This window comes from Perca fluviatilis, chromosome 4 (genome assembly GCF_010015445.1).
Source record: "Perca fluviatilis chromosome 4, GENO_Pfluv_1.0, whole genome shotgun sequence".
NCBI lineage: Eukaryota > Metazoa > Chordata > Actinopteri > Perciformes > Percidae > Perca > Perca fluviatilis.
In genome coordinates this window covers 44,061,381-44,084,928 of record NC_053115.1, presented here as the reverse complement: position 1 = coordinate 44,084,928, position 23,548 = coordinate 44,061,381, and the positions used below count along the sequence as shown (strand labels likewise).

Below are 23,548 nucleotides of genomic sequence, written 5' to 3'. Positions count from 1 at the left end.
TTATTTCTCTGAGTCACGGCTTTGTCCTAGACGCTCCCTCTCTTCACTCTCTAGCTCGCTCCACCGTACGTGCTCAAAGACGCACGTTGGGCCTCCGTCAACAGTTTGTGACAGAAATGAAATGGATTATGGATAATTTCATTGTAGCTGACTATAAAATAGGTTTATTGGCTGTTGAAACAGGAGACGTCTCTTACGTTCTAAAAGACTCGACCAGCTGAGTAGCAGCGCCACCATCAGCTGGTTAGAGTCGAGCTGAGACGGGCCGGCTCAGACTGCTGAAACTTTTGTCTGCAACATTCTTCAACGGTTTCCTCTCGTTGCAAATCTTTGGTCTGAACTGCGCTTTACAATAAAAATGGAAAAATGGAAAAATATTGATTCTACAATAAAACATTTGTTCGTTAACCACACACTTTTTTACCTAACTAAAACTTTAGTTTTTAGTTTGCTTTTAAAAGAGGACACTGTTGGAACAGACCGTAGTTGGTGTGGTTAAGAAGAGTGTAGGACCAAAATGACTGAAGGCACCAATACCATCAAAGTATTGAGACTTTGTGTTTCTGTATTATATGATATGAACTCTGAGGGAGGATTTTATGTCTCACCTGTACTTTGTACGTGCTCTGTGTCAGCAGGGAGCCTGAACTTAATCCTGAATGAGTCTGACATCACATTAACTTCAGAGGACACACACAACAGACCTCTGTTATGTTCGGATATAAAACCCAGCAAACTGCTTTCATCAACATGAGAATGGAGCACACGGCAGGCGCTAATCCCTCCGCTGCATGTCATATTACAAAACATGCTTTAGAGTGGGTTTGTGTTTAACTTTATAAAGTTGATTTTCGTGGAGAAAATAAGCTGCAGAAGTTTGGTTTTGAGACTTAAGAAACGCGTGAAGTAACGTTAAAAATGTAGAGCCACTTATCTGTGTGTGGGCGTTTGAACGTTGGCAGATATTCAAATATCCAATACTTCTATTGCATACATGGGATGCTTTACTCTTTCCAATCATCCGACAAAAGGAGAAACACTTCACATCATACACTGTAAAACCTTTAAAAAATTTTTAATCTTCTGGCAGCTCGGGCGCCAAAAACACTGGGAAATAGTTGGAAATAACTTTTTGTAAAAATACAGTTTGTAGCTTCAGTTTTACATGAAATTTTGTGTATTTTTGTGGCTTTTTAATGTTTAATGAAGGATATTTACACCTGTTAAAACAAATTTTCTGTCATGAATCCAGCATCCTGAGCCTGTTTTGTTTGTTGCTCTAACCTGAGTTTCCCTGAACACATCCCGGCTGATTCACCAACTGATTACACCTGCTGCTATCTGCACACCCGGTCCTGATTATCATCCTATGCAATACATAAGCCGTGACCAGACATCCATTCCCTGCCGGATCGTTAGTGTAAACACTATGTTTTTGCTCTCGTATCAAGCTCCTAGTTTTGCTAAAGCCTGGTACAGACGCCAGGATAATTAGGCCGATTTTAGCCCCGATTCACCCCTCCCGACAATCTTAAGGATGCTCCGATTATCGTAAAATAATCTGATCAGATATTCCTGCCGTGTGTGGTGTGTTAAGACTGCTCTCGTCTGCTCGGAAGGACGTCGGGACCGGCTCCGATCTCAAATCAGGGATATCCAACATGTTGGATTTATTTGGCCCGATTTCTCCTCGTGTGTGGTGCCCCCCCCCGGGGACAAACGAGCACGCAGCCTGTGTAAAATAAATAAAGTCGATGGGCATAACTACATCCACAACTGCAGTCCACCAGAGTACATGGAAACGAAAATATGAACGTTTATTAATCTGTGTAATACCTAACGACATTTCTATGAGAAAAAACAAATCACCTCCATATCTTGATGTAGCTGAGTATAGTCCATGCTCGCGTTGTCTTCTTTGACCATCGCCTTTTCTTTTGATAATGTTTCTTTTCATTTAAAAACAAACTATGTCACTACCCAAAATGAGCAGAGTGCAGCTTTGAGTTGCGCATGCGTCACTTTGCGACAAGTAGCCTACAAGATGCTAACGGCGGTTTGAGCTAACGTTAGCAATCAAGTAGCCTACTAGATGCTAACGGCGTTTTTAGCTAACGTTAGCAATCAAGTAGCTAGCCTACTAGATGCTAATGGCGTTTTTAGCTAACGTTAGCAATCAAGTAGCTAGCCTACTAGATGCTAATGGCGTTTTTAGCTAACGTTAGCAGTCAAACAATCATAAATAGCTAAAATGTTTTTGAAATGACTGCTAGCTACAAGTTTGCAATCAAACACAACATCGGCTGTCACTTGAATGGCGTTTTGAGCTAACGTTAGCAATCTAACAATCATAGAGAGCTAAAACGTTTTTGAAATGACTGCTAGCTACAACTTAGCAATCAGACACAAAGACTGTCACTTTAATGGCGTTTTGAGCTAACGTTAGCAACCAAACAATCATAGATAGCTAAAACGTTTTAGAAATGATTTCCATCTTCTGTTATTGTATGTAAAGAGAAAAGTTTATTATTTTACAGATTTCACAAATTTCAGTAAGACACGTTATGCCGTAAACAGTTTAAATCTGACCATGCGCAACTCACATTTGCACTCGACCAAAGCCGGTCTGACTCGGCTAACATCGGGTATGACACGTTATGCCGTAAACCGTTTAAATCTGAGCATGCGCAACTCAAAGCTGCACTCTGCTCATTTTGGGTAGTGACACTATCGCCACTGCATCCGCCATGATTGTTTACTCTGAAGTCACGTTTGATCTCGAGGGATTTTGCGAGATTTCCCGTCTGACCTGGGAATGCTCGGGAGTTAAATCGGTTCGTGTGTGATGTGTTGATTTTGCCGTGTGCTGCGCACCACACACTGTACCACCAAAACTGTTAGACCCCTGATTTTTCATCACCGTGTGTGGGGTCTCTCAGGATTGGAAAATCGGCCGACAATTTTAAAATCGTCCCGTGTGAACCAGGCTTTAGTCTTTTGCTGTTTTTGCTCTTTTTTGCCTATCGCTAATCAGCCGCCTGTCTTCTGCCTACAGTTCTACACCTGGATTGTCACTCACACCTGCCTGGCTGTCGACTTCACTGCAGTACATTTGGATCAGCACTAAACCCTGCCACCATCCAGCCCCATTCCCTGCCGACCAACTGGACCAATCCGTTTCCACATTCTATTCCAAATAAATACTCACCTTGTACTCCTACTTACCTAGTCCTGGTCTGCTTCTGGGTTCCTGCACTAGACTAATCCTGATATTTTCTCTATTTACTAATTATATCTACTTTAATTAATGTTTGCCACCCTTTTCTTTTGGACAATTTTGGGTTTTATTCTACATTCTGTTTTCTATCTAACTGTCTTCATTATTCTGAAACCACAACACAACAAATATTGAGGATGACTAATTTTCCCTCCTGCCCCCTAAAGAGAGACAGAAACTGTTTCTGTTTCTAAGTCCCATAGGAAGGGTTGCCGGTCCAGTCAGAGAGACTCAGGGGAAATGACACAAATTTTGAGTTATTTTAAAAACCCTCCAAGATCCGGGGTTTTGGAGGAAACATTCAGGGATTTGAGACCCAGAAGCTCCGCCCCCTGCTGAGGGCGTTTTCACACCGTTTCTTTGCTTTGGTCCAATCAGTTGCTGAGTTTGTAAACTTGGAGCGATTTCCCCTTGGTTCAGTTTGGTTTCACATAGAGAAAAATCCAAGTGACCAGTCTGAACTGTAGGTGAACCCACCTAAAGGAGACTGAGTCGGTGTTAGTGCATGTTGTGCATTGTGATTGTTGTGATTGTTGTGCTTGTTGTGTGCAGCTTCTCTCTCGTTCGTTAGTGTCAGTTACTCGTAAAGATCTTTTCAGAGGGGAGCGACACTTTGCCTGCGTAGTCGCTTGTGAATACAAAGGCAGATAAACACTCTGCGATGTAATGCCAGTCACTCAATGCTCGGTAACCATGGAGATTCTGTGCACTACTGAATCCCTTCTGTCCAACTAATGACATTAGCTGACGGTTTCATTTATCCCTAATCACAGGTCGATTTATAACACATAAGGCAATCCAGGGGCCTCATTTATAAAACCTGTTACGCAAGAAAAAGTTGCGTGAAGCAGGGTGAAATTGGTCGTCGCAACATTCCTCAAATAGTCGGATTTATAAAAACTTTCCATGCGTAAAAATGTTCCCAGTTTTCCGCAAACTTTTGACCACACGTGTGATCGTGCGTAATGCTCCCAAGGTTTTGTAGACTGGGTTTTAGTGAACTCCGATGGTATGCCCGTTTTCCGAACCTAACCCAGTTTTTGTTTTCCTGAACCCAACAATCCCGTTCTTGCTAAACCGACCCAGAGCCGGTTGCGGTGTCCGCGCAGGCGCGGCGAACTGCACGGGAGAGGCAGGGGCTCCTCCCACACAGAGCAGCGCTGCTCTCCCCTGTCTCTCCCCGGGAAATGCGTTGTTTGTTTGATGTGTATCTGTGTGTGTGTGTGTGTGTGTGTCTGTGCGTCTTTATGTGGTCGTATCTGATTGTAGGTGTCTGTGTGTGAATGTTGTCTTTCTGCACCCGCTATTCCCACACAGTTACCATACAAGTTACCAAATTGTCACATTTCAAGCACATTCACCTGTTTTGCACCAATAATGATCCAAAATCTTGTTTCTATTTTTTACCTTTTTAATAATTGAATTTCCTTCCTCACAAAAAACAAAAATGATCATATGATCATAAATGTGATCTCACAGGGGTAAATGGCAAATAGGAACAATAAATGATGTATATCATTGGTAATTGAGCTAAATCTGTTAAGTATTAAGGCTGTGTAACAACAATATGAACACTACACAAGGTTTACGGCTTCCAAACAGGATTAAGTTTGGATGTTCTACCTCTGTTAGGAGCACATCCATCTCACAATCACTGAATCGTGTTTTTTCCCCATTTTCCCGTTTGGTGATTGGTGATCAAGGGCTCCTTTCAAGGCTGGAATATTCACTGATTGATTAACATGGACCTTATTAGGACAAATATGGGACGACCTTGGGAGGAGCGTGAGGCCTCGGTACGACCGCGATAAGGTATCACGCGATCCGTATTTATAATGAGAAGAGTGCTTACCGGTGTGCGCCGCAAGGTGTTATAAATCAGAATATTGTTTTTGTGTACGAAAATTCTGACTTTTTTGCGCACGAAATCTTTCAGAATAGAATCTACGCACAGTTTTATAAATGAGGCCCCTGGTCTTTCCTAACCACAAACTGTTATTATTGATAGCTAAAGTTAGCAGAGTCGTATTTTTATAGCCTAATTTAAATTCAAAGTATGAAATTACCCGATACATCCAGTCTTTTCTCGATGCTCAGCCATGTGAAGGCCTAACGTTTCTGTTTATGTCCTGATAACCGTTTTGAAAACAGAAGAATCAGTCGCGTAGGGAAAAGGCGTGGGACGAGCACGATTGCGACAGTTTCAGGGGATTGCGCCCGCTTGTCGCGTCGTCTGTCAAACTGCCTGCGACCCCCTTCCTGCCTGCTCGCCTCTCATTGAAAATGAATTAGTAAGCACTGCAATCACTCTGTCTCGTTCATTACTGTCACTTACTCCTGAGTGTTGCACTTGTGCCGTGTGGGAGGATATTCGTGCCTTTCTGACCTTCCTGCTGTTTGCATTTGTGTTTGTTCCTCAAACTACCGGCCTCTACAACGCAGCACCGGCCTCCTTCACATGCTCCTCTCCTCTCCTCCCTCTCTCCCTCCCTCCCTCCCTCAATCCATGTCCTCTGTCTCTTTCTAGCTCTTTCCTTCCTTCGTACCTGTATTGCTCTCAACCTCGCTTTTGGCTACAGTCTCTGTTTGCATGTGTACATTATGCGCTTCAGTGTATCCAGGCATGTGTGGTTGCCTGTATACTCTCAGTGTGTGTGTGTGTGTGTGTGTGTGTGTGTGTGCAGGGCATACAGATTCTTTCTCTCTCCTTGTTTGTATTCTGCTCGTCTTGCAGCAGGCAGGTAATGACAAGCAGCAAAAGGCCAGCGCTTCACTCAGCTGCTGCTGGCTGCCTGCTGACGTCAAGCCTTTGTACACACACACACACACACACACACACACACACACACACACACACACACACACACACACACACACACACACACACACACACACACACACACACACACACACACACACACACACACACACACACAGAGAGTTGCAGACTACAGACCCAATAAAACACACCTGTACTGTATAAACCCACGGACACATATCTGTTATATCTGAATATCTATTTAAGTACAAGGTATAGTTTTTGTTTTGTCTTTGTCTGTATGTATATACAGTATGTATTAACATATATATGTTTATAATCTATAGAGGAGTGTGTCAGTGTTGATGAGACATTCAGAGAATCACAAATATATATATTTCTGGTGGAACATGAAATAAGTTAATACTATAGGGGTGTCACATTTTTATTATTATTTTAGAAATACTGTTCCCATAATGCTTTGGGGCTCTAAACAGGAAGTACAGTATAATGTTGGCAAATATATTTTTTTGCCAATATCAGGTTCCCGTGTCTCCATCCCAATGTCTGAATGATGTTTTGGATAAAATATTTACTGGGTTACTACTGCTGTACACAGGGAACATACTTCTACTACTGCTGTACACAGGGAACATACTTCTACTACTGCTGTACACAGGGAACATACTTCTACTACTGCTGTACACAGGGAACATACTTCTACTACTGCTGGGTAACAGGTGCATAGCATCGGCGACAGACACACAGGATATTAAACCTGTTTAATTGTTTGTCCTCTGTCACTAACAGACTGCTTTGTAAACTCTCAATTGGTTTAGAAAAAGAGAATGTAAAAGTTTTTTTTATTATTATAATTTTTAGGGGGGCTGAGATGACATTTAAAAAAGGGTCTAAAATCACCAATGTTGTAAACTGTGTTTTTGAAAACCAAACGACCCAGAAGATCTCGGGTCAGGTTCTCTGTGTTTCTGAAGAAACGGATTATTAAAAGAAAGATGAAAAGTGGTTTGTTTCTAAACTAAACTTATGTCAGCACTTTTCAAGTTAATTAGTTCAGTTTAATCAGTTTAAAATGTTTAGATATGGTAAATAATCCGTAGACAAAAGTTAAAGATCACTTGAAACTTAAACATAAAGTCAATAATCTAAAGTGAAGTTTAGTTTTTAGTGTCAACAGATGGGTCGAGGTCTGATTTAAGTTTTTATTTCATCTGGTTTGGTCGGTATGTGAAACTATATTTACAGGCTTTATCATCACTATTTTTTTTACCTGTAATTAAATTTTTTCTGTAACAAAATCAATATTGATGATATGTAAGTATTGATGTGATGAACTTTTAAAATTTATAGAGTGTTTTTTGAACATTAAATGGACTGTTTTTATATAGCGCTTTTCTAGTCTTAACGACTACTCAAAGCGCTTTTACATAGTACAGGAACCATTCACACACATTCACACACTGTGGCCGAGGCTGCCATACAAGGTGCCACCTGCTCATCAGGTAAACATTCACACACATTTACACTCCGATGCATCGGGGGAAACTCGGGGTTCAGTGTCTTGCCCAAGGACACTTCGACATGCAGGGCCAGGGATCGAACCACCAACCTTCCGATTGGCAGGTAACCTCTCTACCACTGAGCCGACCATGTAAACATGTTCTAGTACAGACAAAAAATACAAGTATCAACCTAAAAATGCTATATAATAGTTGCCCTTTAAAGCCCTTAATATCATGTAAAGAAAAGTAAGTAAAGAGATTATTGCTGCCAAAAGAAATAAAGGACAATAATGAAAAAATAAAACAGCGGTGATTATTGATATAAAAACAGAATTGTAAATTTTTTATATTTCCATATGCACATAAAGTGTTCATCAAGTCTGATTGTACAGACAAAGTTGGGTCAGAACCTCCATATATGTTCATTTCCTTGAAATACTTAAAAAAACTCCTATATCAGTTTCCATGTACCCTCGGTGTCTCATTACAGTGTGTTAAAAGGATGTGTCGGTAGCTCCTGTCTGCAGTGTACTGGATGTTCAATTTCAATTCAATTACATTTTATTTATAGTATCAAATCCTAACAGGAGTTCTCTCAGGACACTTTACAGATAGACTAGGTCTAGACAACACTATCATTTACAAAGACCCAACAATTTCCCATTTGGTGTGACAGTGGCGAGGAAAAACTTCCTTTAGGCAGAAACCTGGGACAGAACCGGGCTCTTTGTGGGCTGGTGTCTGATGGTGCCGGTTCGGGATACGATGATCAGTGACAATTATAGTCACAATAAAGATAATGGAACTATGCGGAGCGTAGTAGGGCGTTATGTGGCAATGCGGAGCATATTAGGGCGTTGTGTGGCGTTACGTGGCGATGCGGAGCATAGTAGGGCATAACGTGGCGATGCGAAGCATGGAGGTGTGGTGGGTGTTCGTGGACTAAACACGCTCCAGTGTTGCATGTGAAGACATGTTTGGCAGAAAAGGTGTGACAGAGCTCCACCCCTCACCTGACTCACCTCAAACAAACCAGACTGAAAAAAAGATCCCCCTACAATAGACCAGGGTAGGCCTTTTTCAGCTATATTCCATGTCAAACTTTACATACAGATTGCATAATATCCATACCATAGTAAAATATTCCTTGGTAGTCCTTCTATACAACACTGCATGGTACCAACATTATTAAGCCCTTACATACAGTAGATTATCCACGCGACCCATTTAACGGCACCCCTTATAGTACATACTACTAGTGCTGGGCGGTATACCAGTTTAAACCATATATGGGTATTCATTTCCCGTATGATATGAATTTTACATATATTGTAATACCGGTGCATGGCCACGGAGCATGCTGCAGCAGAGGTTAATCTGCGAATGAATTGAGAAGTTCTCCAGTGGTGTAGTCTAATGCATTGTAGTTGGTATACTGTACCACTTTTTTTTTTTTCTGGCTCAAAATGGGCCTTTTGTGGGGGGGGACATCAAAGTGTGGGGTCTGGGTGTCCTCTCCCAGGGTTATTTTGAGCACCAAAGACTACTGCATTCTGATTTTGTGTATGTATATATATGTATGTGTGTATGTACACTTTTATGCACCAATTTATGGTGGGAATACCTTTTATTTATCCTATGAGAAACACAGATGATATTCAAAACATATCAAAGATATAATGGAATATAAAGCAGTAAGGGGGCTTTCACACCAGGGACCTGAGCCTGGATCACAAAGGTTGACCGCAAAGCAACAAGGACAAAATAAAATAGGCTACTTATATTTGTCTTAAATGTGGTGAAGGGAGGATGCTGGTGTTTGTGTAGGTGGAGCATTGGGGCCCGGTCGCTACGCACACTATGTACTTACTACGCACACTTACTGCACTACACGCCACACTACGTACTACACCGCACACCACGTATTACTACACTAACACTAACATACTACACGCACTACCACATACTACACGCTTCACCACGTACTACGCACACTACATACTACACGCACACTACACACTGCGCTCAGCGAGGAGCGGGTCAGTGAAAGATGAGAAAAGTCTCTCTGCAGGTTCTGCAGCGTTAGTTTAGTTTGCTGTCACATTACTCAACCCAGTATTTGTGAATACAAATATCTGAAGTGAAAGTTCTGTCACAAAACTATGTTGTTGCGTATCATTGTACATTTTTAAGTGGGTATATGGAAACCCTGGAGATTTCTTAGTGGCTATACTGCGTATACCTGCGTATCACATAGACTATATCACTGCCCTTCTCACTCAAGGTAGTAACTTTATAACACAACAATTAATAACCCACAGCTAACTCTCTTTAACAGGATAAACACCACAGCACATAACAAATTGTGACATAAACAATTTTTATCACTAATAATTGTACATTTACAAATTTACACTGCGGAATGGCATGCTGGGTAACAATATAGCTGCTAGCTAGCCAGGTAGCATGACAGTCTGTTTAGCTGGGAGAAGATCCGTTCACCGATGACATTAAAGAACAGAGCTACGTTCACTCGCCCACTTTTCAAGATAAAGAGCATTAATAACTGTTTAGTTATGCTTTAGTAATGCTTATTCGGTATTGTTATACATTAATTGTTACAGTGCATATGTTCTCAACTTTACAATAAGGATACCAAAGAGCATTAATAACCGTTTAGTTATGGTTTAGTAATGCTTATTCAGTATTAGCTATTATACATTAATCAAGTGACCAGTTATGGTTAAGTAATGATTATACAGCATGGACAATAATTTATATAGGTTGGGCTTTAAGTTAATGGGCCCTATCTTGCGCCCACCTTTGTACACCGACGCATGTATCATTCCTATTTTGCACTCGACGCACAGCGGCCTTTTCCCTCCACAGACGCACATCGGTAAATTAGGGAATGTATTTGCGCTCCCGGGGGCGGTTCAGCAAAAAGAGGAGGCGTGTTCCGGCGCAAACGTTCCCTGGTGCTATTTTTGCAGTTTCAGAAAACAATTCCGCCACTGACCAGGAAAAACCTGGTCTAAAGTCAGTGGCGCTAGTCTATGGTGCTAGTCTAAAGTCAGTGGCGCTAGTCTAAAGTCAGTAGCGCGTTATTCAGATGCTATTTTAGGGGCACATGCTTGGCCATAATGTAGCGTGTGCACAACGTGCATACACTTTGCTTCTCTCATCTACACAAACGCAGCAGATCCCATTTTTGCAAACCATGGCTGCAGCAATCCTCTCCAGACTTGAGGAGACGCGCCTGAGAGGCCGCAGCAACATCGCCACCCGGCCAAGACGGCATTTAATACTTTGCCGCATCCCGGACAGCTCCCGCTGGCGTGCGCCAGGCAAATCCGCCGTTATAATAGCAATCTGTCATGGAACAAGCACCTGCTCTTAAAGGGAATGTGAGATGACGCTCTGATTGGTTTATTGCACGTTAACGCCCAAACCACACCTAGCTACTTCAGACCAACCCATTTTAGATTTGCGTCGGGCGCAAGAGTCATTTATCCTGCCGGTATCATAGCAACAGCGCCAGAGATCCGCCCACAAAGCTACTTGCGTTTCAGATTGTTAAAATAGGGCCCAATGTCTAAATGAAGACAAAGGAAGAAGCAACCCTCTGCATGGAGACTATGGAGTCTTTTCACTGATCTCACCCTCAACCAAAAGTAAGTCATAATTTGGAGGATGGACAAATATAGTGGACAAAAGTATGTGGACAACCATAACCCATAAATAAACAATAAAAACATTTTTCTCATAACGAGATGCTGTGAACCTTAAGACATACATGCTATCAAACATCTTTATCAACAACCTAGTAATATTAGGAAATACCTTAATTAACATCAACTAGGGTTAGTGGTTATTTCCAGTTTTGGCTTTTTAGTATATTAACTAATGTTGAAATATACACCTTAGTTAACTGTTAATAATAGTTACTACATTAACTAATGGTAAAATAGAAACCTTAGTTAACTGTTATACATAGTTAGTTGAGGCTTATTACTACATTAACTAATGATAAAATAGAAACCTTAGTTAACTGTTATTAACAGTTAGTCAAGGCTTAATATTGCATTTACTAATGATATAATAGACACCTTAATTAACTGTTTTAAACAGTTAGTCAAGGTCATTACTGCATTAAGTAATGGTAAAATATACATCTTAGTGTATTCTCTCTCTCTCTCTCTCTGTCCATCTGTGTACATTCACGTCCCATTAATGCATCTTACTAACGTAGCTTCTTCCCCGAAGTCCTTGTGCTTTCTCATCTCGCAGATTTCCTTGGATTGTGGTGGCACCTGCAGGGTTTTCCCTACCATTACAAGACTGAGCACCAAAGCCATTTTTGGCACCACCTAAAATGAATGTAAAATCAAAACTAACCAAATGATACTCGGAAATACTCTGATCTAAACATTGTAGTTGGACTTCTTTAGCAAGTTTTGTCTTTAAGCTTTTTGAGTGTTATTAATTCATGATCTGCTCTAGCTTTTCCAACGTTTTAGACACAGATATGGTGATAACGGTCCAACTGATCTGAAATTTATGCTTTTTGTCTATTGAAAAACATCACATTGTTTTGAAGAAGGATCCCTAAACCCCTCCGCCAAATATGCATAACCCAAGTCTTCAACAAACCCAGGAAAACACTGGATCACGGTCGCAGCTGCTGCCATGGGCCTGCTTGATCCCCTGTGTTACTTTTATTATTAGTCATAGTCCTATTATCTTTACTGTTACTATAATTGCCACTGCCACATTATACCCACTGCTGTAATTATTATTAGAGTCATATTTCTCTCTCTCTGTCTTCTGCCCATTGAAAGGAAGTTTCTCTCCGCTGCACTTGAGAATTGTTGGGTCTCTGCAAAATCCAGAGGAACAGTGCACAACTGTTTAGTAAATCAGACACTGATGGCGCAGCACTGTCTTTGTGCCTGCTTTTTATTTTCATTTCTACTTCCTACCAAAAATGTTCTGTGCTAGTTGGATGAAAAAACATTTCAAAAGGTGGTACAGTGTTGAAAAAAGTTTGAGAACCATTGGTCTAGATCTACTTTATCTGTAAAGGATCCTTAAGAAATGTGTCTTTATTGCATTTCCTTTTCTTCCAGGTGTTATTTTTTGGATGCTAATGTGATGTAAGCAAAATAAAGATTGTTTGCAATATATAAAAGCATGGTGTGTCCAAACTTTTGGCCTGTACTGTATATATACACACACACACACACACACATACATATATATATATATATATATATATATATATATATATATATATATGCTTTTATTTATTTATTTATTTATATATATATATATATCCAGCTTTATTGTAATGATGCAGCCTCTCTCCACCTCCACTTCAGCATCATTTTAGTCTGCAGCTCGAGAAGGACAAAGCCTCGGAGCCATCCGGATAACAATCAGACTTGTCCACATATCTCTTCTCTTTAAATCTCTGTCTTCTCTGTTTCTCTCTGACATTCTCTTCCTTTCCATCCCCTCCATTTTCTGCTCCCACTACAGATCTCACTGTGCTCGCCTCTCTTTTCTCCCCAGTCTCCCAATTTACTCTGCAGATCCCTCTGTACTTTCATGCTTTATCTCTGGCTTCCCCACTGATCTCTTATCAACTTCCTGCTTTCTCTGTCGACAGCAAGATCCTCACTATAGTAAAACGAAAAAAAAACATAAAATAGGCTAAAAAAAAACAATTTGAAAAAAACGTCAAACTTTGTAAAAAATACGTTAACACGAACGAGAAAGTGACAAAAAACCTTTAAATAAAAGTAGATTTTTTTTTTAACGTTTTTGACTTTTTGTTGACTTTTTAAAAGAAACATCGAAAAAGAATGACAAGTCGAAAGAAACGTCATAAAACCTTGTAAAAAAAAGAATGTGCGACCTAAACGGCTAAAATCTTTTGTAGGGCCCCAGATTGACGCGTAGCAGCACACACACATGCAGAAGATTACAAATAAATATATTATGGTGTAAATCCTCCATCATAACAGCAATGCTCCAAGGTCCAAACGCGCCTGGCTTTTAAAGGGAATGGGAGATGGTCTCTGATTGGTTGATTGCATGTTACGCTCAAAACACACCTCTGATTAATGAAGACACTAAGGACAACCCTTTAGAACCAGGCGCCCTAAACACACCTCTGATTAATGAAGACACTAAGAACAACCCTTTAGAACCAGGCGCCCTAAACACACCTCTGATTAATGAAGACACTAAGGACAACCCTTTAGAACCAGGCGCCCTAAACACACCTCTGATTAATGAAGACACTAAGGACAACCCTTTAGAACCAGGCGCCCTAAACACACCTCTGATTAATGAAGACACTAAGGACAACCCTTTAGAACCAGGCGCCCGCCACGCGGAGCGTTTTTTCCGCCGTCAGACTAGCAACAGTGGATTTGGACACGCCCTAAACACACCTGCTCCAGGCGCTTGACGCCGTGCGCTTAGATCGTTACAATAGGGCCCTAAAGGTTAAAACTGTGTGTGTGTGTGTGTGTGTGTGTGTGTGTGTGTGTGTGTGTGTGCAGGTGGAGCTGAAGGATTTATCTCCGCCTGCACCGACAGGATGCAGGCTTATCAGCTTCTTCTGTGACATGAAGCTCTTCACATGGACAGCGTTTCCCTGCGGACACGACACAAGTCCATCCGAGGGCTTTACCCCAGTCCATCTCTGTAATGCCGAGTGCTGAGCAGAGAGGATTAGGCTTTTCCAAAGATCTCAGCGCAGAGCTCAGTGTCAGGACGGACACTCTCACCTGGGCCGGAGGGACGAAGGGGACAGCAGCTTTAATCTCGGCCTCTGACAGCGCTTACAGCTCTTTCACAAAACTTCAGTCACCCGCAACTTTAGTATTATAATAGAGTATCTGTGCTTAACAGTGTTGGGGAGCTACATCATTTAATTACAAAATAAAGGTAACTTTAATCTGTTACCTTCACCCTGGACTTTATATCTGCACTTACTTATTTCGCATGTATGTAAAATCAAAAATAATGGCAAAAATGTCATCAAATGACGACAAAATGTAAAAATAAAAAAAAGTCGAACAAGCGACAAAAACTTCAAGAAATGACAAAAATGTCAAAAAGTTACTTTGTATGTATATATTTGTTTTTCTGTATTTATTGTTTATTTCATATTCATGTTTAAATTGTTTATTTATGTTTGCACCATTCACCAAGGCAAATTCCATGTAAGTGTACTTATTTTGGCAATAAAACCTTTTTCTGATTCTGAGAAAATGTGTAATTAAGTGACAGCTCCCCATGTTCATGATTACATTGTGAGTTACATGTGAATAATTTCTGTAAAAATCTCGGCTACATGTTGAACAATATTCATTTAGTTGCTTTGCATGTTGTTCATGTTTTATTTTGCCATTTCCAGCCACAGCTGTTGAGTACAGTTTGATGCTATTATTCTGATGCTTTCGATTAGTTCTCCTGTTTGAATTTGCCGAGAGAAGGTTTCGAACATAAGCGTGCAATGCAAAGAATGTTTGCCAGCAGACAAAATGTACAACAGGAAACATCTGCAGCTATGTAAGTTAACTTACAGTAACTATGGGGGGGATAAGTCTGAGGTTATTTGCGAGGTGTCTGCCAGCCAGTTTATGTTAAGTTAGCAAGCTAACTTTAGGGTTAGGGTTACAAAGTACTGCTTGCTGGCGAAGTGCTAATATCAAACGTTACTGACATATAGACACTTTACAAACGGATAACCCCGTCATTGGAACCAAAATATGTCTGAGGTTATTTGCAAAGCTTATGACAGTGAACTAGCATGTTGCTACTCCCCACAGTAGGCTGCTTCAAACACCCACTATCAACACACAGGACGCTATTATTCTTATGCTTTCGATTAGTTCTCCCATTTGAATTTGCCGATAGTTAAATACCTCTCTTGCTGTCTGAGAGTCGCCACTATATTGTTATGGATAAAAACACGTTCCAGTGCTGGAAGCATAACAAAACATTTCATACAAAAATCAGAGAAGGGTTCTAATACAAGCGTGCAATGCAAAGAATGTTTGCCAGCGGACAAAATGCTCTCGACGTCAGAAAATGACATCTGCAGGAATGTAAGTTAACTTACAGTAACTGCAATAGCAGACTTATACTTCCTCACCTTACTTCCTGCTTTGCTCTTGTCAGAACTACTGCGGCCACTAGAGGGCGCCGCCACAACAAACCTAAATATAGGTCAGAATGATACTGGAACAAACCAAAATGCTGGTTATGGAAGTGTTTTTAGAAGGAGGACCATCTCATGAGGAAACAAGGTTGTCCAACATATATAGCTAAACTTAGCTAAACAAAAAGTAAGGAAATTTGTGTTTGGTAGATTATTTCTCTGTGGTAACAATGCTTTTTGGCAATAAATCTTATATCGTTGGAAAGCCTGTTTAGTTCCCTTTCAAAAGGTGCCCCATTTGTAAGGAACATGCATTTGTGGGATAAGCAGCAGCGCTGAGTATGTGGGTTGTGCCCATGCCAAACAGCTTATTCTGCCATTGACTTGTTTGGTGTTTGGTGGATTGGATGATTGAAGTTTGAAGAAACCAGACATATTGGCAATTTAACAATTTATTCATTTCACAAACAGGAGCCTCAGTAGCATGTGGAAGAACCATACACAGCCACAACAGCCTGGCACCTCCTCCTCATGCTGGTCACACACTGCTGTGGGATGGCATCCCATTCTTCAACCAGCATTTGTCGCAAGTCAGCCAATGTGGTTGATCCCATAAGTGTTCAATGGGGTTGAGGTCAGGACTGCTGGCAGGCCATTCCATCCTCTCCACTCCCACATTCTGGAGGTTGTCTCTGATAAACTATGCCAGACTGTGGAGATATATGATTGCCACTGGTTGCAGACTAGGCGCCTGATTGGCAGCACCTGGGGGTAACAGAAGCTCAAAACAAGTGTCAATAGCAGCAGCAAAATAACTCGTTTGGCAAAGATTTGGCAAATTTTTCATGGGCGCAACCCACATACTCAGCGCTGCTGCTCATCCCACAAATGCATGTTCCTTACAAATGGGGCACCATTTAAAAGGGAACTAAACAGGCTTTCCAATGGTATAAGATCTATTGCCAAAAAGCATTGTTACCACAGAGAAATAATCTACCAAACACAAATTTCCTTACTTTTTGTTTTGTTTTTGTTTAAATGGAACAACAAGAAGTTAAGGAGAAAACACAAGACTTTCACTCAGGAAACGGGTGTTCATGTCCCGGGAGTACTAGTTAAATGCTACATTTTTTGTCACATACAGCAAACATCTCCTCACTATCTGCTAGCTGCCTGTCCCCTGAACACACTGTAAAAAACGCGGTCTCTGTAGACAGCCCAGGCTCCAGAAACGCCAACATAAACAAACTGCGCCAACCTGCACCACCAAACATAACAAACAGTGTTCCAGTATTCCAGCCAATAACCGACAAAAAGGATGTGGGGGTTGGGGGTTTGGCGCGAAAGGGAGGGGACGGGATGAGGAGGAGGGAGGGGTGAGCTAGTCTTCGTTTTGTTTGAAAATACTTTGAACGTCAAGTGCCGTCACTCAACATGGCTTAGAGCACCTTGTTTTAACTGATTTTTGTCGGCTAATTATAACCGTAATGGTGACTGAAAGGACCGTCACCTCACGGTGCTCTGTACCCGGCTCACAGTCACCCTTGCTCGGCTAAATTTAACTGTAACCGTGAATGTACGTTTGGTCGCCTAATTTCGTAGGATATCATACGCATTGTGGTGCATAAGTCTTTGTACGATATTGTACGATATCTTACAAACCTGATCATAACAAAGCGTTGAAGTAATTAAACAACAAAATATACCAAACTCTAATAAAGAACCATACTGTATAGATCCAGTACAATGTCAAACATCCGTGCAATGACTGACTGTACAGTTTCTGTGGTTTCCTCCTAATAAATTATACAAGAAGAATAATTAACGTTTTTTTTTAATTCAGAAATAAACAAAAGTCAAATAGATCTGTGGGGACACAAAGCAGTTTAACAAGGCACACATAATCATGATGGAGTTTTGCTAAAGCTTATTAAAAATGTTCAGCAGATTGCTTTCCCACATTTCACAGAGACTCATTTCGTTTAGCTGTAGTTTCCACACAGTTGTGATAAGACTTAAAGGTCATGCAATTATGGTAAGAACCTTTAGACTTTCCTAACAAGTCGCCTGCATCCCATTACTCTCCTCACATTATAACTAATTCCAGTTCGAGCCTTTGGGGTTTGGTAAAAAATAGCTAATTGTGCAACTGGGGATCACAGCTGCTGTCCTTTATTAAATCTCCAAACCTTAAATCATCAGAACAGGAAGTAGCTGATGATAAGAAATATGTTTCTTTGGGTTAGGGTTAAAATCAGTACTATCTAAGCTAAAGGTTTATGTAAGTCTATAAACCATAACAGTAATAAAAGAAGTGCATCAAAAAGTGACGCCAAGAGTCCCGACCAAGACCGTCTAAATATAGTCTCATATTACCAGACCTTCCTCATCAGCGCTGCAGATGAAGGTCTGGCTGGCCCACACAACATTCTGGGATGGGAGAAAAACGTGCTCTGGTTTATTGGCATTTCTTTAAACCAATCACAATCGTGCTAAGCTCTGGATGGAGCCACGGTGCTAAATAGTCTCAGGAAGGAACTTGTTTTGGTGGAACACGTGTACGTTCAAAAGTAGTTTTAGTCGTGCAACAGAAACCTCTGATTGGACAGATAGTCTAGCTAGCTGTCTGGATTTACCCTGCAGAGATCTGAGGAGCAGTTAACCATAGTCCTCACAAATCCACCGGAGGTTAGAACCTGACCAAGCGTTGCTTTCTGACGCGATGGGAGTGAGAATGTGTTGGACAACACGTTAATTATTCTAGCTCAGAGACTTGTGAGCACCTCGGCAAATTGTTTGCCCATTCATCTTACCTTTTCCGCAGACTGCGCTGTGCCGAAGAAGATGGGTATAAACGCCAGCCAAACGATGCAGGTGGTGTACATGGTGAACCCGATGGGCTTGGCCTCGTTAAAGTTCTCCGGGACCCCGCGGGTCTTTATGGCGTACACAGTACACGTCACCATCAACAGGATACTGTAACCCAACGAACAGATGATCTGCAGATCCGTGATGTCACACTTCAACACGCCTCGAGCCAGGTCCGGGTTGAAGGTCTTCTGCTCGTCGTAGTCTACGAGCGTGTTGGGCGGATCCACCACGAACCAGACGAACACGCCCAACAGCTGCACCGAGATCAGACTGGAGGTGATCGCCAGCTGCGAGGTGGGGCTGATCAGCCGCGGCGCCGTCACCGACTTCTTGCCCTGCTCGAAGATTCGGTAAATGCGGTTGGTTTTGGTGAGGAGGGCGGCGTAGCTGATGCACATGCCTAAACCCAGGAAAATCCTTCGGAACGAGCACACGCCAACATCCGGCTTAGCGATCATTAGGAAGGTAATGATGTAGCATAAAAATATCCCAGTTAGAAGAACGTAGCTCAGCTCGCGGCCAGACGCCCGGACGATTGGCGTGTCGTTGTACCGTACAAACGTAGCCATGACAAAGATGGTAGCGATGATCCCGATCATGGCGAGGAACACGGGGATCACAGCCCAGGGCGAGTGCCACTCCAGCTTGGTGATGGGGATGGGCTGGCAGGCGGTGCGGTTGGCGTCGGGGCGCATGTCGTAGGAGCACAGCTTGCAGGTGAACTCGTCGTGCTGGTACTGGTAGCCGTCGCAGGGCTCGCAATGCCAGCAGCACGGCATGCCTTTCACCACCTTCTTCCTCTCGCCCGTCCTACAGGGAAGGCTGCACACGGAGCTGGGGATGTCCTGCTCGCCGCCAGGCCACTGCATCTCCTCCACCTGGGGAGAGAGAGAGAGAGAGAGGATGAATGGTTAGATCAGGGGTTCACACATATTGTTAAACCAGAGCACAAACATTGAAAAAATACAAAAAATATGTTGGAAAAAGAGACAAAAATGTCCCAAAAAGAACCTCAATTTTGTATGGTCACACCTTTGGTTGATTGTCTTGTTGTGTTGATACATATACTGTATTCTTCTTTGTATTTGTGCTTGGTTATAATGTGAATGTTGTTTTTAAATGTAAAGCACTTTGGGATAACTTGTCATTAAAGACATTGTACATTTTCATTCCACAAGATAACTCCACGAAATGTTACGGAAAACTAACCACAAGATGTTTTATAAATTAGAGCAAACAATACGGAGGAATTAGATTTAAACCATCTTGAAAATGTCAACTTTCTTCACCTTGAACCTTTAGTAAAGGGAGGTGTTGTGGATCCAATCCTATCATCTACTGACTTCTGTGACTGGATTCTGAAAAAGCAGTGGCGAGATGTTGGAGAACAAAGTGACATGAAGCAAGCAAGGGCGTAACTTTGGGTTCAACATTGTGGGGGCTGAGATCTCCACTTTTGAGCAACGTCAAACACTTTGTTTTCTACATTCTGGTGAATTTTTCTGCAACAATTTGTGCCTTTCTGCATCAATTTATGGTGCAAATGTCTTTATTTATGTAAAGTAACGCACTCGCCAGTTTTGATTATTGGGGGGTTATAACCGCCTAGGGAAGCAGGGTTCAGTTCTAAAGGTTTAATGACACACACAAGGATATACATATTTTCTAGCAATCCCTACATACAGCAGTGTGTAGTAAGATATAGAGTCAGGATGGGCGGAAGGATTGTCTCAAGGTTTGTTCACACAGATAGGAAAACAGTGTTGAAATTTAGGATTCAAATAAAATGGTTGACGACTTTCTGAAGAGATCTTAGAAAAAGAAATGTGGAATGTAACATTATTAACAACAGGAGGACAAATCTCCACATTTCTTTTTGTAAGAAGTCTTCAGAAAGTCATTCTCATCCATTTTATTTGAATCCTAAATTTCCATCAATTCATTCCCCCTTTTCAAATTGCAACTCAAAACAGTCTGTTTAAAAGTGCCTCTTCCACTTGATGTCAATTGCTCTTCCTCTTTCTGTTGTTTTATTGTTGTATTCTTAATTTTTTTTTTGCTGCTTTTAAATGTCTTATGTATCCCTGTACGGTGTCCTTGAGTGCCGAGAAAGGCGGCTTTACAGTTTTTTTCGATTGCTAAACGACAGTGGGCACAACTGGAGTCACATGTGCAAAACTCTAACTACAGTCTGCACAGCAGCAGTTCATGTGGACCAAACTCTAGTTCATTTTTCATTGCTTGAACACAGTTTTCAAAACTCTACACACTTATCCCATGACTTTAACCACAACGTGCACAACACTGTAGATTTACAGCACTTTGTTCAGATGCTAACACACTGCTGTCACAACTGTTAACCACACATTCAAAACAGAATAGATTTCAGTCTGGTGCCTATCAAACACTGCTGATTGGAGTTTTAGCTGAAAGCCCAAGCAGGTGTCTTGTTTTAGACTAGTTAGTGAACATATACGGTATTTATACAGAGAAAACTCAGAAAGTCTTTTTTTGTATACAAACACCAAATAAGAATGAAACAATTCTACACTGTACTGTTTGAGAGAAACAGGTAAAAGAGCAAAGATACCAACATGTCCAGGTAAGATGTCTGAGGTTATAAACACAGCTATAAAAAAAAAGTGAAAAACACAATATCTTTAATATAGTAAAACTGTGTTCTTACTGTTTTTCAGAAAGTAATGGAGGTGAAAGCAATAGAAACACCGTATTTTGTATTTAGAGATGATGAAGACATCCAATGTGATGAAGAAAACTTGCCACATGATGCTGAGAGAGGCAGGATTAGTCACACTATTCTCTGGTACTGTTATGTACCTTTAGTTTTTTCCCCAGTAATTCCATAAATTAGTAGAGACAAAATACTTTATTGAAGAAAACTGATGATTTTCATTCCTTCTTGTTTACCTTATGTAAAAATTGGTATGCTATACAATCTATATTTTTTCCTTAAATAAACTGTTGAGTAGTGTCAAGTCACTCAAATTGTTCAAACTGTAAAGATGAGAAAGTTTGTAATTTCTGTATTGGTGTTTGATGCTAGTGTTTTTACCCTCAGTGTGTTCTGAGTGACAGTGTGTGTTATCTCAGTGTGTGTGTGTGTGTGTGTGTGTGTTATCTCAGTGAGGCCTGTGCATACTGTTTGAGACGTGTGTTAAGAGTTGTGTTGCTTTGAATGAGTTTTGAGGTGATGTGAACTGTTTAGCTCAGGTGACTGTAGGTAGTGCAGACTGTAGTTTGAGTTTTGCACATGTGACTCCAGTTGTGCCCACTGTCGTTTAGCAATCGAAAAAAACTGTAAATCAAATGTATTATTATTATTAAATCTCAAACTAAAACCTTTTCTTGGTATGGGAGTACATCTTAGGGCACTTTCACACCTGTAGTTCGGTGGACTTGGTGCGATTCGGGCTGCAGCATTGTTGCATTTTTCATTTTGTTTGCACATCATGCAATCGAGACGGTTGCTTGTTTGTTAGACAGAATATCTGAAAGTTGCCGACACAAAAAGCCCAGAAATAAATCGACAAAAACGTCAGAAAAAGGGACAAAAATGTTGAAGAAAGTGTCAAAAACATCGGAGGAAAAGCGACAAAAGTGTTTAAAAATAGGACCAAAACGTTTTGCATTTTAGGCCTTTATTTGATAGGACAGCTTAGACATGAAAGGGGAGAGAAAGAGAGGGGGGGGGGAATGACATGCAGCAAAGGGCCGCAGTTCAGAGTCGAACCTGGAGCCGGAGCACGGAGCCTCTGTACATGAGTCGCACGCTCTACCAGGTGAGCTACCCAAGCTGCCCGTTGAGTTAACATTTTGACCCAAAAAAGCTGAAAAGTTGCATGGTCAACAGGAGGACAACACAAGGGTTAAAGACCGTAAAACTTGAAAGTTGTCAGCGCTGTGTGGAAGAAACGGCCTGTGAGGGGATTGTGCTGTCTCAGATTTACAGCGGAGATTGGATCTGTCAGAGGGCAGCGCCGCTGTGTTCTCGGCTCCTTCCTGAAGCAATGGTCTCATTGATTCGGCAGCTCGACTGCTGCTAATCTGTAATGAATACTCTATTAGTGCAACATCGATATGGATAAATTCCACCTGGATCATAGCTCTGCACCCACTGGACATCGTAGTTATCTGGAGTTTCTACTTCTACTCAGCGCTCTGTGGTTTTCTGTGCTCATTTTTTCTTAGGATTGATTTCATATCATTTTCCAGACACAGTATACTGTACATACATACTTTTGTTTCAAACTAAATAATTGACAACACACATGATTTTTGTTTCACATGCATAAACTTTATTCAGTAGACAGCACAAGGTATCTTTTTGTAGCACGCACATTAAGTTATGTTTGTTTTTTATGATCCATTTCTGTGTAAAAGAGCAGCACACACCTTACATAAAACATAGAAAAGAAGACTGTCCAGTTACTAGGCTTGTAGAGCTGACGTCCTCTGTCCGCTGTAAACAGCTTTACTGATTATAGTGGAAGTGAAGTGTTGGAACGTCCGCTCCGTGTGCGTTACGCTGCAATGGAGCCGGCCCGTCACTCTGCAACACTGGATATTTTTTCCCTTTCATTACATTTCATTTTATATTGTTCCTTCATATTGCACATTTTCCATTTCTTTAGTTGCCTATACTGTTTGGTTCTGTCTCACTTTTGCCCTATTTAGAATGAAGAAAAGTATACAGTGGGTCGGAGAGAAACGCATTTTAGATTCCTTTGTATGTCTGGCACATATTTTGAGAGAATTGACAGTAAAGTTGACTTGACTTGAAAACTGGAGGATCAGTTTCCCTGATCTGAGGAGTCCATGAGCAAGGCACCGAGGTTTCTCCCGTCTGTAACTTTAATGGGGAAGCAGACGATGGTTTTTCAGTTTTGTATAAAGTACTTGAAAGCAATACTAGAGTAAAA

General features: G+C 41.3%; 1 protein-coding gene across 3 annotated transcripts in view; it reads right to left on the bottom strand.

The window, feature by feature from the left end:
• The window catches only part of LOC120558025 (metabotropic glutamate receptor 7), a 212,058-nt gene that overhangs the window by 22,763 nt on the left and 165,747 nt on the right, over nucleotides 1-23,548 (bottom strand). For all 3 annotated transcript variants that reach the window (XM_039798846.1, XM_039798845.1, XM_039798847.1), the window contains one exon: nucleotides 18,551-19,486. In XM_039798846.1, coding sequence (XP_039654780.1) covers nucleotides 18,551-19,486 — 936 coding nt within the window. The remainder of the gene's footprint in view (nucleotides 1-18,550; nucleotides 19,487-23,548) is intronic.